Here is a 23,081-nt window from a genome sequence, read left to right as displayed (position 1 = left end):
AAATATTCTGCCATCCCAACTACTGTATATTTTGTGTTAGTCTGCAAATAAAGTCTTGCCCAGACCACTGTAGCCATGCTAGTGGCAAACGGGTTTTAGGTGAACTGAAAGCTAGAGTCACCCTGCTCTGATGAAAAGGGCTTTTTCGGTGTCTTCTGCTCTCTAATGACTTTCTGAAAGGCAATTTATTGAACAGTCAGGATGAGAAACATGTTTCAATACTTAATGTTTTAAATTTGGTACTCTGCAGTAAACATAAATGTTTAATTTTAACAGAAACTGGTTAAGGGTAAAATAAGCAAAACATTTAAAACAGCAAAACATTTAAAAAGTCACCAAGTGCATCCCACCATGTAAGATGAAGAGCTCAGCCACTTAGAGCAGGTCCCATGAGAAAAGTCAGTTCTCAAAAAGAAAAGCAATTTACACTCTGAGCTGTGTATTTCCTGCTCTTCTTCCAGCTCCTTTAGTCCAGCTCAGCATTACCCTTGCTGCAGTATCAGCCAAGCACTCAAAAATACAAGTTCCTACGAAGAGTTTCAACTTCCTTCACTTGTGCTGTCTTTGCTACCATTCAGCACGTCCCACCTGAGCCCAGGGCTCTGCTGGGCCCCACCTCCCCACTGCTTCCCCAGGACCTGGAACATCTCCTTTCATTTCCGCATCACCCAGCACATCGGGTGGTACTTGCTCCTTGCCTTTGGTCTTAAAGGCTGGGGGCAATGCAGAGAGAAGGGACTCTAAACAGCAAACCCCATGGAGAAAAGAAGAGATTAAACCCCAGGAGGTTTTTTTAAGCTGGTATTTTTATTAGAACTCTCTACATAAAGCACCTTTGCCTGCCTTAACCTCTCCGAACGCAGCTCTTCCGATACACAGCGTGAGATGCTTTGAACTACTCGGCGTTCCGGGATTTGGACCCGGCTGCCCTCACCGCCTGCATGATGGCATCCTTGTCAATGCCAAACATCCTCAGCAGCTCCGCTGGCTTCCCGCTGCGGGGCACGTGGGACACGGCCAGGCGAGTGACGGTGACACCGGGCTCGCCCACGACGGCGGCGCACACGGCTTCGCCGATGCCACCTGTGGAGAGAGGGCAGGCACAGCAGTGATCCAGTGTCCCAGCAGGAGCATCCACACTGCGTGTGTCTGAGCAAAGGGCCTGCGACTTACAGCCTCCATCCCCAGCCTCAGGAAAACGCCAGTCACACATGTCTGAGTGGGCCAGCTGGGAAATGAAAACCCTGTCCTGTAGCAAAGGTATTCTGAGGACAAGCAGGCTGCAATTTCTTAAGTACTCAGCCATCAGCAGCAGGACACACCTGCCTCTCAAGGGCACAGGACTGTCAGCAAGCTCTCACCACCTCAGTATCAGCCACCAGGAACCAGCTTTAAAAATACACTGTCACTGAAGAGCATTTGCAAGTGTACTTAACATGCTGAAATTCCAATCAATCTCAGCAGCACTTCAGAGCTCCATCCTTTCAGTGCCTGTACGTGCTGCTGGGCACCTCTCTGGGTTATGTAATGTATTCACAACCTCTGCTCAGAGCTCAGCTCTGACTCACTCTCAGTCACAGGGACAAAGGATGCAACGGGAACTGCGTGGAGGCAGGAGAGACACTGGAAGCAGAAGTACTAGGGAAGAAGGAAACAGACTTGTGTCAAAAGCATGTGCTGTGAAATCTGGTAGAAGAAGCACCTTAGTGCTACCCTTCAGCCAGAGTGTATGCAGGATCACAGGGCTGCCCACAGCTCCAGGCATGGTGGGATTTAACCAAACGGAGCCTGCAGCCAGAGGCAGCTCTCTGGGTGCAGCCGGTGAGATCAGCGTGATGGGGCCTGCAGTGCACTCAGGGATCTGCTGCAGACACCTGCCCTGCCTGCACCAGCACAAAGCCCCTCTTCAGCACCTCACGGTTAAGACTCTGCAGTCATGCAAACCTGCAGTAAAGTACTTGTCCAGAGCTGAACACTAAGCCAGAAATTTTTCAGTGATCTATCACCATCCATAGTCTGGGACAACAGCATGGTGTATCCAGCATTTACAGTAGAACCAACTCACTTCAGGTACTTGGCAAGGGTGATGCTCAAATTAGGATAATATTCTCATAACTGTATCTACTAATTTCTATTAGTAGATATCTATGATGGTGGAGAAGAAAAAGGGAGGAATTTATCCCAGAGTAACTGGGGGAAAACTGTGGAAACTGCCCAAACCATCTTATTTCAAGCAACCTGGAGCTAAGCTTTTGAACACATGGAATACTTAAACCTGCAGAGCAATGATCTCTCTTGCAATTTCACACCTGCAGAGCAGCTGCTGTACAGCCTTTCAGAGAACACTCTGAGCAGAACCCCTGCAACACAGCAGGAATTTATAATTTCACTGGACACTAATGAATCCACTCAGACCATGCACACAAAGGGCACACAAAGTCAAGTTAATCAGAAAGGCAGTGCTGATTACCCCTTACATGTTAGGAACTTTTCAACCCTCAGTGTCACTTTATAATCCTAACAGCACCAAAAAAATCTGAAATCTCTCTTTTGCTTTAATGGGATGACAGCATCAGGTCCCATACTCCTCTGCCAGGTCAGAAGCCCTCTGAGGGCTGTGACCTCCCAGACCATGCTCACCTTCATGGTAGTGGTCCTCAACAGTGATGATTCTGCCTTTGGTCGCTCTTGCATTTTCAAGTATTGTCTTCTTATCCAGGGGCTTTATAGTGAAGGGATCAATCACACGGATGTAGATCTTTTCTGCATAAATTAATGAAAATGATTTGCAACAATGAATTGCAACATGCAAGACAATGTCAGTGGTACAGGCAATGGCTGTCATCTCCTAGACCGTTATGAGAACTGCCCACATGAACTCCCAGGTACTTGTACCTATGGGTCATCCACCACAGAACCCAGGCAACCCTAATTTTTATGTGTATTCTTTCTCTATGCACCTTGTGGAATAGTGATATCCATTTATTCACATGGATGGAGGGGGCTTGGATGAGTGACTCAAGGTTACCAGGAGCACCCATCAGCAAAGCAGTCCTCTAACTGGCTTTTCCCAAGTAAGAGAAAATCCAGTCACCACAAAATCCTCCTTACTCAGACTGTCAACTGTAATTTTTTTCCCAGACCCTTATTGTCAAGTCAAGTACAATTTCCACCTGATTCTTTGGTGTGTAGGCATTCTGAATTCTTTGTTCACTGCAGGCTGCCAGCTCTCAAGTGTGCCTGTCTGAGCTGCCCAGCCCTACCAGGGCACCCTTAAGGCTGGTTGGCACCAAACCCAGATCTGCCCTGCCCTCATAAGGCAGGCCCAGATGGCCCATTAAAGCTGCACACAAACGGCAATTGTTTATAAAGAATAGCAATTATGTGAGGTTGTCACTAATGCTGGCTGGCTGAACACTGGGCCGACTCCTACGTATGAAGAGACCCTATTGTCAGTTTTGTGACTGAAGGCTCTTTAGTGGCCAATACAGGGTGAGACCCTGCCTCTGCGCTATGGGATTCTCTCTCCAGAGGTGATTACTCAAACTTCGAGATCAGCAGAGCATTGTAAAGCACGATAAATGTAGAAAAATAACAATGGTTCTGAAAATACACCTTTCAAAGGATCCTAAGCCTGGTGACTCAAGGTCATGACAAAGTATCAGTCCACCCAGATGCTGCACACAAAGCTCCCCATAAGCCACAGGCAGCATTACTGTATTATCTGCTGCTATTTGTAATCTCTTCCTGGGCAGAGGCCCCTGACTCACAGACGGGTTTTTGATGGTTTCTTTCTCTTATTTCATTGAAGGATTACCATTGCTGTGAGATGTCAGTGATTTGAACACTCCACAGATCTGTGCCCCTCCCATGCTAGTTCAGAGCTGCTGCACTCAAAGGAACCCAGGTCAGCAGTGAGCCCAGGACAGGTGCCCACAGGCACACACAGGTGACAAGCTGTGATTTGGGACCTGGGCCAGCCAGACCAGGTGCCACTCCTGCTTCTCACACATTGTCCCCAAGCCTCTGCCCACAGGGCACTACCATAGATCAGCAATTCTAAGGAGACCTTGATATGATCTGTTGTCAATTCTCATGGCTACTAATGCTGCTAAGCCAGCTAAAACCTCCTCCACTGGGGAAGACTGGCAGCTGCATTCTGTGTTGTACTGTATCAGCTAACAGGTGCCTGACTAACTGTCTGAACAGTGTAATTAATGTTTACCAGTACAAAGGGTGAGCAGTTATGCTGACTGGTATTGATTTTTTTTTCTGTGTTACATGACAAAAAGGAACAAAGCCCCACCTTTTCTCAGCTGCTCTGCTGCAGCCAGTGCTTCATGCAGAGTGACTCCTGCTCCAATCACAGTCACTTGATCATCCTTGCTCTTCAAAATCACCTGCAAGAAAACATGTCCGTGTGTTTTTAACAATTATCTTACTGGTTTTTTTTACATTTCTAGATATTTTAATTAAAAGATCAAATATTTGCAATACTTTAGAGGGAAAAGGGCTTTTACAAAAGGAACACTGCATATTTTTTTGGATTCTATTTATCTGTGCAGTATTTACCTTTGCCTGTCCAATATGGAAGTCCTCATTGTTGTTGTAAATGACAGGGTTTTCAGGACGACTGGTTCTGATGAAACAAATGCCCTGTTTCCGAGGTAAATATGTTAGAAGTTAAGAAAACAGAGAAGTGTTGATATTCTAGTTGATAAATCCCATGAAAAGAAACACAGCAAAACGATTTTTTCTATTTGTCTGGTGTTCACACTCCTATGTTGCCTCTGGTTCTTGTAAGTAAATTCTGCCCCACCAATTCCCATTAGTCCTTTGTGGCAGCTGCTTGCTGCAAACAGTACAAAACACTTCACCTCCTCTTAAAGCACACTGATAAATTACAATTTCCCTTCCGATACCAAGATACTTATTTCTCTTCTGTTCCCTTGTGGAAATGGAGAATCCTACTTGAGTTAATTAGACTCTTAGAACCATACCATACATGTGCAACTTTTACTCTGTTAATTTCAAATTGGAGAAGAATGCTGGGCTGAAAGCAAGGAAAAAGGCTTTCCATCAGTTAAAGTTCAGATGCTCTTCCAGAAGAAGCAGCAAACTTGTACTTTAATCTCCTCTTCCCACTCCTTTCCCCATCTCCCATCTTTTTTTCCACAAACCACTCATCACATTTGTTACACACCAAATTTCCCCACTGCTTCACTGAAAACCTGTAGTAGCAAGATTGATTTTTTTCAGATCATTTGCTCCTTTCTCAAGAAAAACTTCTATGGCAGTGAAGGAAAATACTGATCAAGGAGATGATCAAAATCCTTAATACAGAAATTTATCTTTCCATATCCAGCTTCAAGTTTGACCCCAGAGATAAGGTACTAGGAGAGCACTTTTAGGTTTACTAAACACCTAAGGGAGTTATACTTACTCTAATTCAATATAGATTCAAACTGCACTTGTGTAATCATTTACTGCCCCCCAAATCTGGCCCACAGCATTCCAGACTGCTCATTCTGCCCTAGCCTGGACAGAATGTCTGCAACCTTTCCTTGATAAGAAAACATTCCACTGCCCCACTGGAGCCTTGGGAAGAATTTACGTGGGGAGAGACACGCAAGAAACATGCCAGAAGCAACAAGAGTTGTACAAAAGACAGAATTATTCTCTGGCTCAGAAATACTGTGATGCAAACCTTGGTGTTGGCAGCTATTTCCACTGCTTTTTCAGTGGCTACAGCATCACTGGGGTAAAACACAGTGGAGTTGGGAATAGCCCGGAACATGCAGAGATCCTCCAGCCCCATCTGAGATGGCCCATCCTCACCTGAAAGAATTAAAGCAGCCTTACCAAAGAGCAAGCGCACATTTTGGACAATCACTCAATATAGAAGTGACGTTCAACGTAAACCAGGCAAAAAAGGAGAAAAGGATAAAATCGGGCACACACACGACATGCAAGTCTACCTGCTTGAGAAAAGAATCATCTTCTCCTTAAACTTGGAACCATCTAAACAGTAAATAAGGATAGAAAGAGACTAAAAAGAAAGAGAACTGGGATTAAAATGAAAAAATAGGAAATAAAGTATAACAATAAAACAACACAAAAGGAATGCAACCAAATAGGAAGAAGGGTACAGATACAGAAAGAGGGTCACAAGATATGTGAACATCTTCAGATTTACATGTGCTGAGGCAAAATTTTCACTTGCAATAAGTGTTCCTCCAGATTTAAACTGCTGGAAATGTGAAAGGAGAATTGCATGTGTCCCATCAGAAACGGAGAGTGCAAACGGTACAACTACTCTCAAGTTCTTAGGCTGATTTCAAGATTAAATGAAGGGTATGTATGTATTTTTTAATGCTGTGAAAAGGTCATTTAAGCAGCAATAGGGCATCTGTGTTGTTGATTTAACAACTCAAGCGCCTCATGGCATAAACTGCAGATCTATGAAAAAGAATCGTTAGCCAGGACACGTGCTGGGTGCCATGGTTTTCCACGGTTAAAGAAACAACCACCACAACACCCCCCGCCCCCAGTGACCTTATGTAAGGGAGCTTTGGGAATGGCACTGCTCCAAACCAGCCATGCACAGAGCTCTGAACCAACTCATGTCACAGCCTGCAGCAGCAGGGCAAAGAGCCTTCCCACATGCACCCGCTACCTGTTATTCAAGAAGGACGAGCTCACGAGGAAGGAGGAGAATATTTTCCTAAGAGCAGCACAAGATTCTGAAGAACTTTAAACACGTTAAAGAGATCAATCATTGAACTCTGCCACTGCACATTACTAATAAAGTAAGCACAGACCAGGAAGAGGAAGTGTCTTGGCTTTTAAGCATGACATGAAAAAACCCTCTCAACATCACAGTTTCTAAATGTGTGTACTCTGAATGAGAGGGAGCCAGTGGGCATTTTCCTTTCCTAAAATACACCCACACAACGAAGACATAGAAGGCAAATGAAATTATAAAGAATACAATTATCAGGTGATAATTTTAATATCCTGAATCTGAATCTTATCCAAGGTAGAGAGTTATTCACGCTTGTCCTGCTTTTGATATGGTGGTGCCAATACACCGACATTCAAAGCTCCTCAATGCAATTCAAAGTAGCTTCCAGACTAGCACTAAGTAGAGTCTGGCCCCCATTTTTTTTTTCAATGAAAATCCCAATTTATATGGTTTTGGAATACCACAGGTCAAATGAAAGTATAATTCTCAATTTCATCTGCAAAACCTACAATTGTAGCTTAATAAAAGAAGAACTTAATGTGAACAGTAGTAAATGTCCAGGCTATAAACCAGTCTAAATAATTGATATTTCTGTTTTTGACACATGTACACCATGATTTCTTTTCCTATATGTTCAGTTTGAAAAATACAGATTTTTCCATTATTCTCTTATTACCTTAAACTTATTTAATGTTTCGGTCCATCAGCGACTATTGGTCCAGGAGTGAACTTAGTACAAGTTCAGAAGGTCATTGTGATAGCTATTTCTCATAAATTTAATGGGTTCAAATTTCAGTGCAGCAGAAGCCCAGGTCTACCTAGAACTGCATACATAAAACTTCAATTTTCACCACAGATCCAGGTTGGATTCTGAATTCCATGCAGATTTGGAATTCCATGCAGGCCCAAAGTTCCATATAGGAAGTATGCTTCATTCATACCCTTTCATTTAAAATTGAATTTTTTAACTACTAAAGGATTTTGCTGAATAACTTTCTTTATAACTCTTTATATAAGTTGCAAAACTTACATTAACCTCATATAACCCTTTACATAACTTTTTATGCAAGTTTCAAAACTTTGGGTTAAAATTCTTTTTTTGAAAATCAGGTTGAGGCTTGAATGAGATTTGTACCTCAAACAACTTTATAAATCCAAGTCTGCACTTCACAGTCACGGCTCTCAGCAGAACATTTCAAGTGCTGAAAATTGAAACTTGGAAGTGTAGTTCTAGGAGACAATTCAGGTAATCCAAAGGAGTTTTATCTTCTCAAATCAGCAAAGACCAAACCTAATTGGCTTTTGACCAACACCCTGCTTCCTAAAAGTCTGAAGGTGGAAGGACAGATTTTAATAAGAGGCTTGTAACAGAACTCCGCCCTTAACTACATATAAAAGCCATAATCTGATACACACTACATATGGTCTCTGCTCCAGAGAACTATACTGCTACGAGTTAAGTTTGAGGTCTGGGATGAGATTACATTTGTGTATGAAGCATCTTTAAATCTTTACAAATACTACAGATCAAATTAACTATTTTGTTTTAAATGGAAAAAAAAAAATCCAACTCTTCTCCAAACCTTACTGCCAGCCAAAACTATTAAATCAACTCAAAAACTGATGTATGCAGAGAGCCTTAATTTACTACCCATCAACTCTCCCTCTCTTTCCCTTTCCTTAGAAATACCTACTGGTTTTTCAAGCATGAATGTCTACTTGCATTTTTCTTCTTGGTATGCAAGTCTGTTCCTGTTTTCATGGGGCATGTCTATGCATTTTAGATAAAAAATAAAATGCTCTAGCTCCTTCAAACCAAAGCCAGCCCCACTATGATCTGATGAATTCTGAACAGTTACTGTGGGAAGCAAAGACCAGAGAAGGCTCAGCTGGTGAGGGCCCTCAGACAGTTGGTCTGAGATGTGCTGGCTCTGCTGCCTTGGTCTCCACTGGGAACCATTTTCCCACACCTCTCAGGTGGATGGACTGCAGGACAGGGCCTGGGCAAGCCAAGTTCCTTCTGTTGTAAGATATCCTTGGTTTGGCTGGGATAGTTAATTTTTTTCTTAGCTGGTACAGTAGTGTGTTTTGGATTTAGGATAAGAATACTATTGATAACACACCAATGTTTTGGTTGTTGCTGTGTGGTGTTATCCTAAATCAAGGACTTTTCAGTGTCCTCATGCTCTGCCAGTGAGGAGATGGACAAAAAGCTGGGAGGGAGCCTGGCCCAGAGAGCTGACCCAAGCTGGCCACGGGGACATTCCATACCACAGAATGCCATGCTTGGCATATAAACCAGGGGGCAGTTGGCTGGAAGGAGCTGACCACAGCTCAGGGGCAGGCTGAGCATTGGTCAGGGGATGTTAAGAATTTGCATTGTGCTTCTTTTTCAGAGTTTATTTTTATAATTACAATTATTATTAGTAGTACCATGTTTTACTTTGTTTCATTTATTAAACTGTCCTTAACTTACAAGGGTTTTTTTCTGATTCTCCTCCCAATCCCACTGCAGGGACAGGGGATGTGTGAGTGGCTGGGTGGTACTTGGTGTCCAACTGGGATTAAACCACAACAGATCAGGCTTGTGACCTCCTGAGGAACCTCAACATACAGGAGTCCATGGGAGCTGACCAGACCATCCCAGAGTCCTGAGGGAACTGGCTGATGTAGCTGCCCAGACATTCCCCATGAAAAGTCACAGCAGTACCAGGTGGAGTCCCCAGTGTTTTAAAAAGGGGAAAAGAGAGAATCCTGGGAACTACCCACTACCATTCTGTGCCTGGGAAGATCCTGAAACAGATCCTCATAGAGGCTGTACTAAGACAGATGGGGAAAGGGAGGTGATTCAAGACAGCCAAGGGTAAGTCCTGTCTGACTTTGAGCAACCCGGTCTAGTGGGAGATGTTGGAAGGAGATGACCTTTAAGATCCCTTCCAACCTAAAACCTTCTATGATTCCATTTTCTGAATTATGAAACAACTTCACAGTTCCTGCTTCATCAGTATGTAAGAGACTTTGGATTTTTTTAATCACGATATTAACAATTTCAGCTGTAAAAAATACTGGGATAAGTTGAAGTAGTTATTTCAAATGTGCAATCTTGAAAGTGTTTTTGAGATTGATGGACAAGAGCATCTGTGCAAGAGCAGTATCATTAGTTTCTCATTTAAGAGACTGGGAAACAAAGGTACAGGATACACATGACTATTCTTTCCTCAGATGTCAACTGCAAAGATGAAATGGAACCTAAACTCCTCAGTTTCAGTCCAATCCCTTTATATCAGTCTTTACTTATATAGTAGAAAATCTTGCAGGGAAAAGTCCTACTTTCATCCGGCCAAAGAGGAAAACCAAGCTGACGACATTTTTCATTTTGAAATTCTTCTCATTCTTTCTAAATACAACAAAAGCGGATTTGCAAATATGACCCCGGTTACACCACCACAGCTTGCCTGCAGAGAGCAGGATCCATCTGACTGCCAGACACTTATCACTGAGGGGATGGGACTGCTGCTAGGAAGGGTGGGTGCCCTTACCGATGGAAACCCCGCAGTGCGAGCCGCAGAGGTTGATGTTGCTGTCGGAGATGGCAGCCATGCGGATCTGGTCGAACGCACGCGTGAAGAAGGTGGCAAAGGTGCTGGCAAAAGCAATGGTCCTGTCACGGGTGGCACAACCAACTGCAATGCTCACCTGAAAGAGGGACGTTGGACAAGAACAGCGAATTCCTCATTTATCAGTGGTTTCCGGGACATCGTCTGTGGGACTTCTTGCCCTAAAAATTTAGCAAGAAGCTCCTGCTTCTACTTGCTGGGGTTTCCAGAAAGGAAAGGAGGCAACTCACCCTCCCAGTATCTATTCTCCTGCATCTCCTCTGCTCCATGCTTCAACTGACAGCTGTTATTGTTGACTCTTACTGGCAGCTTCTTTTCTTTATCTGCTTAAGGCAGCCATTCAAAGATTTTTAAGACTTATCCCCCTCTTTCTTCTCCTGGATCAAAGGCTTACATTCTCAGTCCAATGGACACGGTCTCGCTATCTCCAGCAGACAAAAATCATCATTAGTAAGAGGGAATGGATTTACCTGTGTTATTTGGACTGGTATTTAATAAAAGGGCTCTTCTTTAGCAAAATGGAAATTAGGACAAGGTTCCTAAAAATCATTTTTTGCTACAATTACCTCACATCTATTTGCAAAGCAGGTATTAGACCCCCATTCTAAGGGGACTCACACGGAATGGTCATACTGATCTCTCAATAAACCCAAGGGAGCGGTTACCATGTTCTGCTCAGCAATGTAGCACTCGATGTAGCGACTGGGATGCTCCTTCTTGAAGAGCTCTGAGAAGGTGGAGTTCTTTGTGTCGCCGTCCAGAGCAATCACGCGATCGTTGGCGTGGCCCAGTTTTGCAAGCGCAACCCCGTAAGCCTTGCGGGTGGCCCACTGCAAAAGGAAAACACGTCAGGGCTGCTGTAACTTGCTGCTTTCCAGAGGCTTTTTTTTGTTCCTATTTTATTGTTTTCAAATGATAGCAGTAGCAAAAGTACATATGAGAACGGTGACACACAGAAGAGCAAACAAACCCACAATGAAGCATTAGAAAATATATCTGTGCTGAAATTGGCAACTCCCCACCGAGCCTGCTGGGAAATGTTTGAAACCTTGCTTTCCTATCATGGAAATTCACTGAACCTGAAGGAGTTTCTTCAATTTTAAAAGCACAGAAAGTAGTTCAGAAAATTGATAATGATCATAAAATGAAGAAGTGATTTGAATCTCCATATTTTACTATATTTATATATCCTTTCAATACCTAGCTAGGTGATTGTCTGTGTCACACTACAGAAGTAGGTGTCTGCCTACTAAGAAGAGGTGAGTAGTTGCAGCTGTGGGAAGGGATAACACAAAAACTCGTGCCATCCAGTTAAACAGTCTCACACTTTGAAATATCTGACCATCAGTGAAAAAGAAGGGAATACCTTTTCTCCCACTTTGTAAGTTGGTGGAGATGGCATCCTAATGTTTCTAATATTCACTATAGGTGCATCTTCTTCAGGAAGGGCTGGAGAAAGCTTTTTCTTGTTTTGGATTCTGTCATCTATTTCCTGAATGACCTGTTCAGCCATATTTTTCGGAAGGGGCTTTCCATGCCAGCTTTCCTTATCTTCAACACCTGTGTATTTAAAATCACATTACAGGTAAGAAAAGTATAAAAACAATTTAGGTTTTTAGCTCCAGATTTTACCCAGTTAAAAGTGCAATGGAATATGACAGTCCAGTATTGTCTTCCAAGGAAGAAATTCCTTGAACAATTACAGTAGTATTCAACTGCATTATAACAGACATATTTAAACAAATAGGAGGAATTTTACATAATCAAATTACATATATTCAAAACTTGTGATGAAATCCCAGCATCTTCTACTGAAATTATTTGTAAATTTGGACCTAACAGACCTAAGTGTGTCAGGAAGCAACCAGTAAATCAGTGTGAACATTTCCCATGAAATTTCAACAGTTAGTTTTGTTTAAACAAATTCAGCTAAGTTTGAAACAACAGTTAACCAAGGTGTCCAAATCAAACAAGATCTGATGTTTTACAGCTTTATTTTAATAGCTTCCAATGACTCTTATCTGCGCACCTGGCACCAGCAGCCAAATCACCTCTCTGGCTGATATAATGCTTTTCCCTCAGTCACTGCAAACAATGAACTTTGCTTGCTTACTCAATGAAAAGGAATGGAGATATTCACTGCTGTTATTAATATTTATCTGGTCAGAAAGGCAAGCCCACAGAATGGTGCTAAAAGCTGTAGCTAAAGGGAATCGTGGCAACCCTCGACACTGTGTGCATTTGCTCCATCCCATGGATAGAACACTCCATAGCAGGCACAGTCTCACTTGGTAACACCAAACCAATTTTCTCAGCAATAACGTTGCTGAGAGGTACAGAGGGTGAAAGACTTTCTGCATGCTGTAGCTCAGATGTGCAGGTACCCCTACTGCAGCACTAGGTACACATCATATCTACACTGTGAATGCAAAGCAATAATTGTTTTATTACCTGATATGCCTTTGCCTTTAAAAGTCTTTGCAATGATGGCTGTTGGCTGATGTTTGGCCTGGCCAAAGGCTTTGCAAAGCTCCTCCACACTGTGTCCATCCACGATGATGGCATGCCAGCTAAGAACAAAAACAGATCAACTGTTTCTAAAGGGTTTTAGCATGTGACACTCTCCGGTAGTCAGCAATAACAATAACAAATACTAACTTCATTCCAGTGCAGTGTCTTTTTAAGAAACACAAAGTATGCCAGAAACACGAACTAGCATTTATTTGAGACCATAAAAAATAGAACAGCCGCTTTTTTTATAATGCAAAATGAGTCACGGGGGGATCAACAGCTACGAGCAAAATTCTCAGCCCACAGATAACTAAGTTATCCTACATTTCTTCAGACACAATGGCCCTTTTTAATCACAAGAGCAAATCAAACATCTAGAAATAAGATGAAAACTGACAATAGACGTTGATTAAAAAAACCCAAAACACTCTGGTGTAATTTTGTTTCTATTGTATCTGACAAATTTTTAGCATGGACTTTGCATCTGCATAGAAATATAAAACTAAATGAAAACCAATACACAGAGAAATCTCTTATTTTCCATGCTGGTTTTTTCTGATCTACTTGCTATGATAGGACATGTGGTCACAGTTACAAAATCTGAATTTAATGTGTTAAAAACAGTTTTAACGTCCCTAACAGATTTATCTGTGCAAGCAGTCCTTATTTTTCCTCAAAGCCAACAAATTTTGCCACTTTTAATATTCCTGCTGCAGCCATAAAGACGACCAACATCAGGTATTATGAAAGATCATCTTCCATGCCGATGGAATCCTTTAGAGCTGAAAGCAAATAAAACATACATTTTCAAATGAGAAATTATCCTGAACTTCTCCCACTCACATACCCAAAGGCCTCGCAGCGTTTCTGGTAGATTTCAACGTGATGCTGCAGAGGAGCAGGGTCACTTTGTCCAAGACGATTAATATCAAATATAGCAACAAGATTATCAAGCTTGTAAAAGCCAGCAAAGGCCATTGCCTCCCAAACAGAGCCTTCAGATAACTCTCCATCTCCAAGCAGACAGTACACTCGATAGCTAGAAGAAATTAAAAATTAAAATAAATTAGGTTTGATGCGTAAGCACAATTAAATCAAAACTCATCCAATAATTCATAATAAGAATTCACTTCATTTTTCTATCCCAAACTCAACTCCCATTGTTCAATGCAGTCACCTCAGCTGAAGTTACATAACCTTAGACAAATCAAATTAAAATAGTTCTGAGCTGTTACACGTTAGAAAAACGAGATGAGAAATACTGCACTCCTTTCCAAAGCTTTGTCTCAAAAAAATCAAGGCTTAAGCTTCCTACTGCAAGGCTTGACTGAACAGGCCCATTGAACACTGTCACTGTGACTCAGCAAGATCCTGAACAACGCAGGGACAGCTACCCCTGCTTCCTCCTTCCTCCCATATACCATCCAACCAACAGGAAATAATTTCAGGAAACTCTAAATTGTGGATGAGCTCAGCTATGTTGAGCTGCATAACAAATTCAGAGTTCAGGAAAAAGATGACCAACATGATATGATTTTGTAGACTATTTCTCCCACCACTGAAGCCTTTCATTTAGGTAAAACTCAGCAGGAGTACTGCCTCATCTCTACCAAATTCAACCACAATATTTGTCTTTTACTACCAGTCTTCTTCTGGATGACAAACCTTTGGAAATGTTTATTACCCGCTAAAATTAAAATTAAAAAAAAAAAAAAAAGTAAATTAGCCTTCAAATATATAATTTTTAAACAAAATAATTGGGATAGCTGTCAGTGATTCTTTTTTTACTCAACATGAAGCTATAACAGACTTTTGATCTGATTCCCACCTGCCTTCAGCTAAATGTGAACTCCTTGCATTTAAGCTGCTCCCCAGTGCTGCAAGACCACCTTTTCCTTTTGTCATGTAAGCACTAGTTAGATTTTTTTCCACACGTAGCATCTGCTAAACACAATTAAAATCAGCAAGTCATCTTTCACAATAATGATTTCAAGCAAGTGAAGTGTAGGACACATTAACTGGGCAGCCTATGCTCAGATGTACTAGAACTGTCAAATAAAATATATCAACCACATCAGGCTATTTTCCTCCTCATACAGATTTGCCTTTAGATATCTTCTTTTCTTGTGCACAAAACAAATGGCAGGAGCAGTCATTTTTGTCTCTGTGGAGTAGAGTGCCTTTCTGATAACATTTTGGAGCCCTATTTTATGATTCATTTATGCTGTTATCGACTATAACAGTTCCTTATCCAACGTTCTCCATTATTTGTCATCTGACTTTGAACAGACATTTCCAGCTTGCACTTCCTTCTAAAGGGACACATCCAGTCTCAAAGTGGATATCAGTTACTCTCTGGAAGTTAGAGGCTCCTCCAACAACTCCCTGTCTTCTCTGTTCAGGAACATCAGCATGCAATGCTGTCAGGTTACAAAAACCCCACACATATGCACTAATTGTTGCTAATCTTTAAACCCTTGGTAGTTTCACTAGCAACAGCTTTGTAGTTATCTGTTGTTTAAAACCTGAGTTTGAAATCAGATTTAGGCATGGAGGATGGAATAAATGAGAATGAATCTATCTATCCATCTGTCTAATTTATTTTAACAAATTTTTCCCATTAAATGCCTATAATCAATTAAGTATGAAAATGGAATTACCTGGCTCTGTCAAAGAATTTGCCAGTGTATGCCATTCCACAAGCAGCACCAAGACCCTGCCCAAGGGATCCAGTAGCCACATCAGTGAAGGCTTGTCTCTGAGAAAAAAAAGACAATAATTATTTTACAGTTATGAAATAGAGGAAGCAAGTTCCAGTGCTAGAAAGATGGTTCAACATACATCAAAATGCAACTTCTCAGCCATAACAATGTGCAAGTCCCTCTAAATCTTTCCTTGAACCCCTGATTTCTCTGCAATGCAGGTTTCCTTCATGATGACTGTCACAAGTTAACTGGGCTCTCTGAGAGGGAATAGAATTTCTCAGTTATACTTCGGGTGGCAACAGAATTGATGATTTTGTATAAAAAAGAATCAAGTGAAACAACTAGCTGGGAATGGAAAGACCAACGAGGTGGCCCAACTGAGTGTAAACTCTTGAAATACCTCAAAGCTGCTTGAAGTACAAGTGAAGCCTGGATGGAGCTTTACCCATTTATTAAATAGAAAATACTGCCATGCAGAGCTGTAGGGGAACTTTACTACCATAATAAAGGTCATTATTACATGCTCATTCAAACACAGTTCAAATTCAAATTCAGTTGTGAAGCCATAAATGCCATCATCCTTCTTAGAAGTCTTTATCTTTCTGTACCATGCAGCTGGCAACTGAAATTGCTGTGAAAAACTTGTTGTTTCCCACAAAATATACTTTTCTATCAAAGATTATGAGCACTCACTGGCACTGGGTGTCCTTCTAGGACAGAATCAATTTTCCTCAAGTTCAGTAATTCTGCTTCTTGTAGAAAGCCAGCCTCTGCCCAAACAGAATATAAAATTGGTGCTGCATGACCCTAGAGAGAAACAGAAATTGTAAACAAAACACAAGTTTCACAATTCCCAACTACCAAGACAAAATTCTACAAAGCTGACAAACCCTGAAATCAGGTTCTTGTGCCCACTGGGAAGGCACAGAGTTATTAAACAGTTTTACAATGCACACATCCGCACTGATGCTTGTTTCCAAGTTCCCCATGCCCCTGCTAAGAGCACCTCAGCAGGATGAGCGGTGTTATCCCACTAGAACTTCCTTCAATACCAATGTACTCAAGGTTGAATGCAATGAGTGACAACAGGCAAAGTTTTAAGCTTTGTACACTCAGACCTTTGGGGAGCAGTTATCAAGAGCCAAAATTGCACGTGGAGGTTTGAAGACATTTAGCTCTGGACAGAAATACTGGTTAATTAAAGAGCTAAAGTAAACGTAAGGAGGTGACTCTCTCAGTGCTTCACAATCTCAGAATCAACTGCTTGCATCTCGCTCAATTTCTTCTTTCAGAGTGGCCACCAGAAATGGCAACAGTTACACCCAGCACAAGGATATTCACCATGGGCTACACAGCACTACTGCGAGCCACCACTTGAGGAATCCTGACTCAAAGATGGAATGTACATCACTGGAGCACTTCATCTGCCATGCCTTACATCATTTGCCATGTTTTACATTTTCTGAAGGCCCCTTTATGTCATATGAACACTATATCCCCATGATTTGCAAGGACATAATGTAAAAGGGGACAGAAACCCCAACAGCCAGCACAGATTGGGGTTTAAGTGTTTTCTGACCCACAGTGGCCTCAGGTGTAGCAGTGACTTTAATACCATCCTGGCACAGTAGGACTGCAAACTACAAACTACTCACTAACCTGCCCTGTTTCATGTAATGCTCCCTGAGAAGCTGGCAGGAATTAGTGCCCACTGTAATGTGGCTGCAGGCATAACAGCAGGACTGCATTTAACAAGAGAGCACAAAAGCCAACTGCAACTGCCTTGTTAGAAAAATAAAACAGACCTTATTGCATCCTGATAGATTATATAGACAACATAATATTTATTATTTAACATTAGAACAACTTAACATAGTGAAGTTAAGACTTATCAGGACACATTACAAAGACCTTTTTTAAACTGTTTTCAAGTTATGCTGCAACTCAGTTCAGCCAAGTTCTTTCTTTCTGAAGCAGACAAATTCTAGACTCAAATATTTCCAACAGACTTCTGTGTAGATGTAAGTGTATGTACACATAAGTCAAAGAAGACAAGTCAATTAAATCTACAGACAGCTCTTTGCTAGCAGACTGCAACAGGACAGCAAAGCAGTAATTATTTATTTACCTTTGAAAGAACAAACCGGTCGTTGCTGGCATTTCTGGGGTCTTGCACTTTGTACCTCATGGTATGGAAAAACAGCACAGACATAATCTCTGCTGCACTGCAACATGATGTAGGGTGGCTACAAGTTAAGAAGACCCAAGATTACCACTTGTGTTATTGTTTGCTCAGGACTGCATCTTTAAAATATCACTTTATCCCAGGCCCCAACTCTTCAGCATTAAAATACACAAAAATACACAAATCCACTCCTGTGCTGTTCCCCCAGTGCCAATCAGTTGTACTTTGAGATAAAGAGAGCAACTGATCTGGCTGAAGTGGATGTTCAATCTAGACCCTGCTGACAGCTCAAGGACTTGTCTTTTGGAGCTCTCCCTTCTTCTCCATGCCAAGGACCACCACCTGAAGGGGTGGCTGATGCACAGGACAGTCAGACACAGCCTGTGTTAGCCTGGGCCTGGAATCAGACCCCACTGATTTATCTGGTGACAGAAATTCACACCGATGCAGAGGAAACAAAGACAGCTTTCCACAGAACTGGAGCCACTTGCTGAGTGGAGAAATTAAAAGCATGGCATCAGGACTTGTTCAGGCTCTGATGCACAGGCAGAGATTGGTAATGCAAGATTAACTTCTGCAGAAAGTTCTGGAACATTTATAATTGTATAACTTAGGAACCATTTCATTGTACCACATTAGAGCTGACAGAATAATAATTCTGATTTCTAAAGAGGACATTAAATAATGCAATTCTTGTTTTCATCTTCAGCTGAAACTGGACATGGAAATTTATTGTCTCCAGTAAACACCCAGATACATGCTGTAAAATGCTGAATTGTTTAATCTTTGGCTAAGAGGGAAACTAACATTTTCTATATTTACATCTTTCTAAGTTTGAAATATTGTATGAGTTGGTTTATCCAATATTTTTATGTATCTGGTATAATCTCTCCCATTGAGCTGTCTGGGATTACAGCAGCATGAATTCATACTTCAACTATGACTTTCCTTAGGAATACACAGGCCCATTTCACAGGCAACTGTGCCATAAAGTACCAACAAGTGAATATAAAATTATGTGAAGAAGTTATGCAAGTAGCAAATATGGAGTTATTCCATGACAAGCTATATATTTCATTTGAAGTGCAATAGAAGGGCATAGAATTAGTTTTACTTATCTACATTACTGTGATTTCCATAATGATCACTGTAGTTCTTATGCACCTGGAAGGGGTGGAGCTACTGCACCACTTGGGAGTACCAGCCTTGGCTTTTTACTTGCCATAAAGCTTAAAAGGGGTAAGGAAGCTCTTTAAACCCCTTTACTGAGTGTGGAAAATAGCATAATTCAGATTTTACTGGTGTAAACAGCATCATTCTTGACATCAGCCATTGCTACTGAAGTACAGGAAAGTGGATGATGAGTAGTAAGAAGGTTGAAAACGCAGTTTCATCTCACTTTCTCTTCTACCAGTATTTATTTTTCATCTTCAGCAGGATATTCTGAAAGTATTTGATCCTACTTGCAAAACAGGACAAAACATGAAAGTGTCACTTTCGTTTCCCACATGTACATTTTACCATGCATGTTAGGATTAGACAACACTTTCACTAGAACTTTAATCAGAATATTTTCTTTTGATAGTAATAAATCTTCCCACCCAACATTCCCAACATAACTGCAATAAGAGAATAAAAACATGCACAACACTAGCAAAGTACAAATTATGGTTAGTGTCCATCTCTTAGTAAGTACTCACACACAGGGAACCAAGAGAATTAGCTTTAAACCATGGTTCAAACAGATTAGTAAATACTTATGTATTTGAGTTAATCAATAAGCCTTACATGCTTGTTTAAAGCTTTCATTCCTATAATTTTATTAACTTTATACTTAACCATACTTCTATGAACTCCTGGTCTTGATTAAAAAAGTTTTAAACCACCTAAAATGGTAGCATGTGGGGGGAAAAAAAAAGTAGAAAAATTTAATAAATTACCTGAAAATTGGGAAAAAACCCCATCTTGTTAAAACTACAGGTTAATTAAATGAATTTCTACTATCAGAAATAACAAAGAAAACTCCATCCTTAACTTTGATACACAGTCCTTCCATAGGAAACCAAACCAAAGTACACTAGAATACCAAAATCCGGGATCCAAACAAAGCAAGGGTAGAATGATTGCTTCAAGTTAATTTTGTGGGGTTTTTTTAATCACACTTCCTCAATTCATATTTGTTCCATCTACTTGTGTCCACACATTTCAACTAAAAGGATAGTGGTGGAAAGCTAAAATGGAACACAGAGTCAAAACCCAAAAAACTGAAGAAGAAAAAATCTGCAGCAAGTGTTCGCACCACACGCTATGAAACTTAACTGCCCCTTAAGAAACTCTTGCAACTTCCACTTTTAAGAATGTATCCATCCTACTCCAGGAAGCCAAGACACTGTTTCAAAACTGCAGAAATTTATCATCAGCTGCAGCAGAGAATCTACCCATTTCAATGTAAATGTGTGCACTACTTATCTAAAAGAAAAAGCACTTCCACACCCCAAAGCAAGGATGTTCAATCTTTACAACTAACCTAATTAATTTTTTTGCCCACGTAAGTCATTTTGAACACATTTTTTTTTCCAGTTCACTGGATTTTTCCACTCCAGCTGATGAAATACTCAAAGTGATGCGTTTGAGCATCTTCAGGATCAGACTGACTTAGCTCTTGTCCAGGCAAAGGCTGTACTTTCTTTAACAGAATGTAAAACAAGTAAAGACTGCAAGAACTGGTGAGACATATCCACCCCACCACCACTTGTGTTGCAATACCTGCCACAGTTCACAGAAATTACTTCCTTGAAAGTAGTAGGCAGGTCCTGTTTTCTCTGAAGTGTTTTTATTGCAAGTATTTCCTTCAGTTTTTACAAACTACACCTTTAACAAACACATATTTCCTTAACAAAGTCAAAGTCATCATGGCAATTCACATTTTTAATTAACTGTAAGCTTCTATTTAAACTTGCATTCAAACATCTTTTCCCATCCTCAGTGCACAGCAGTAATTTAAGCAAAGAACACTGTCTCAGTTTTTGGAGAACATATTCATAATGCGCCGCTGCTTTGGAAATGTACATGCTTTGCCTAACTCCACAGACTGCATGTCTTCTGGGCACATTACTACACCATCATCTTGGCAACCAAAACTTATTAAGAAAATATATTACTTGTCAACAACATCTTCTCTCAAGAGCCCATCTTTCATAATCTGCTGGTTATCAGGTTGTGTAATAATTTCAGACTACACAACTCCAGTGGCAGAACAAACCAGAGGGATTAATGAAATGCCTTTGTGCAAGAAATACCCGGTATTGTGGCATACATGAGCCAGGGAATAAAAAGCCTGAGTAAAACTACTTTTGCTCTTTCTTCATCAGTATGGTGAGAATGGTTTTACTGGTGAATTTCATGGACCGTGGAAGAGAAACAGAGGCTGAAGTAAAATCCTTATTCTTTAACAGCACATCACACAAAACAGAGAAATAATTTTATCTGTTGATAAGAAAACTTATACCACACATCCCTGTGGCCTGCTTAAAATATTTGCTGGAAGCTGAACACAGAAGCCCCGGCTCTACAAAGCACAATTTTTCAATTTACACTTTCACACAGACTTGTGTAATACCATACACTGAAGCTCTGAAACAAATCAAGAACTAAAAGGGCAATTGTTTGGTAGCCCATACTTCTCTCTCCAGACTGCACCCAACAAGACACAGATGTGTAAGAAAGCACTGCTCTGACTTGCTGAGAGGTTTCCCGCGTCCAACACCTCATTTCACAGGAAGAACCACAGCAGCACTTTCATTTGCTGTCTGCAAACGGAACGAGTAAAGTTCAGCTTCGAGAGCCATGTGAGACAACTCATGCCAGGCACAGGGTGGGGACTGTAAGGCAATTCAAAGCAGCTTTATAATATTTTATACATCACCCTCCTTCACACAAACCTCAGCAATCAAGGGATTTGAAGCAATCCTTCAGATTTTTTTTAACGCTGCGGCTAGTTTCAAAGAGGTCCAAAGGAGGAAATTGCAACAAGACAGGATATACGTTAAAATAAAAAAAAAGCCCAGCACTTTATATACAGCATACAGGAAAAAAAATTAATTTGACATGACTAAAAGCAGATTGTTTGCAGAGATTTTTTTTTTTTTCCCTTTTCCCCCTATAGGTAAAGCACGATCAAAGAAAGGATAACCCTGGAATCTGCACACATCAGAGCCCACACTAAATCCTGTCCAGAGGCCTGAATAAACTGCCCATTCGAGACCGCGGGCATTGCACAGATAATCCCACTTGGGCTCACTTGAAATTCTGTGCAGAATTAGTTCCAACTGACGGGCACGCAATGAAAAAGAAGCCGCTTGCGCCTCGGGCACAAATTCTTTGGTTTCCAGTCCTGCACCAACTTAGCATTCCCGGCCTCTCTCCCAGTCACAACACCCGCCGGCACCGGCGACCGGCGTGGCCGGGCCCGGGCGCGCTCTGCCCGGGGAGCCCCCGGCCGCCATTTCCCCATGTGCCACCTCCGCATCCATCGGCGCCGGGGTTTCGGTGGGTCAGCCCTGCCCGCTCCCATCCCCGCGCACGCCGCCCCGGGCATCCCCGCACCGCCCGCGGGAACCGGACCGCGGGACCGGGGGCTCTATCCCCGGGGCACCGCAGCGTCTCCGGGCAGCGGGAGCGGGCACGGCCCCTCCCAGCACCACCGCGAGGCCGGATGGAGCCCCGGGATGCGGGAGCGCGGCTCCGGCGTGCGGCAGGGGCTGGGTCGCCGCACGCCCGCCTCCCTCACTCACCCGGAGCCGGCCGCGGTCGTGGCCTTGATGGAGCTGATGCGGAGCCGGTTGGCCGTGTCCTTCAGCGCCTGCAGCGTCTGCTGGTCGGGCTTGTGGTAATCCTCCATGTGGGCGACGCGGGAGGGCCGCTGCGGGTGTCGGGCGGCGGCGGCTGGACCTGGTCTGAGGATGGGGCTTTGCGAGGGCTGCGGCGCGGCTCACCGGGGCCGAGCGCTGGGGCGGAGAGAGGAGCGCGGGGGAGGGGAGAGGAGCGAGGGGGCGGAGAGAGGAGCGGCCAGCTCCCCCCATCCTCTCTCCCTCCCTCCCGCCCGCCCCGGGCGCGGCGCGGGCCCCGCGGCCTCCCCGGCTCCTCCCGCGGGCGCCATTTCCCCCGCGCGCGTGAGGCGGCGCTGAGGGCCGGGCCCCGCGCTCCCCGCTCGGGGCATCACTGCACGGTCCGGGCCGGAGGGCACCGCTGGAGATCGCCCAGCCCAACACCCCTGCCGAGCCACCCGCACAGGAACGGGTCCGGGTGGATTAGGAATG

The 23,081-nt window shown here is 42.6% G+C and overlaps 1 protein-coding gene across 1 annotated transcript; it reads right to left on the bottom strand.

Annotated features, from left to right (window-relative positions):
- Window positions 1-788: 788 nt before the first annotated feature.
- TKT (transketolase) lies at window positions 789-22,783 on the bottom strand. The gene is made up of 14 exons (XM_040076036.2): window positions 22,557-22,783; window positions 17,707-17,824; window positions 16,272-16,385; window positions 15,534-15,631; window positions 13,721-13,912; window positions 12,814-12,932; window positions 11,729-11,922; window positions 11,028-11,192; window positions 10,285-10,441; window positions 5,708-5,838; window positions 4,573-4,656; window positions 4,307-4,400; window positions 2,641-2,763; window positions 789-1,083 (listed from the first exon to the last, which is right to left on the bottom strand). The coding sequence occupies exons 1-14, from the start codon at window positions 22,661-22,663 to the stop codon at window positions 896-898; spliced, it is 1,884 nt and encodes a 627-aa protein (XP_039931970.1). The 5' UTR covers window positions 22,664-22,783; the 3' UTR covers window positions 789-895.
- Window positions 22,784-23,081: the final 298 nt, after the last annotated feature.

Source organism: Hirundo rustica, chromosome 12, assembly GCF_015227805.2.
Source record: "Hirundo rustica isolate bHirRus1 chromosome 12, bHirRus1.pri.v3, whole genome shotgun sequence".
NCBI classification, from domain to species: Eukaryota; Metazoa; Chordata; class Aves; order Passeriformes; family Hirundinidae; genus Hirundo; species Hirundo rustica.
The sequence above is the reverse complement of the archived record's forward strand: the minus strand, read 5'-3'. Positions and strand labels throughout refer to the sequence as shown.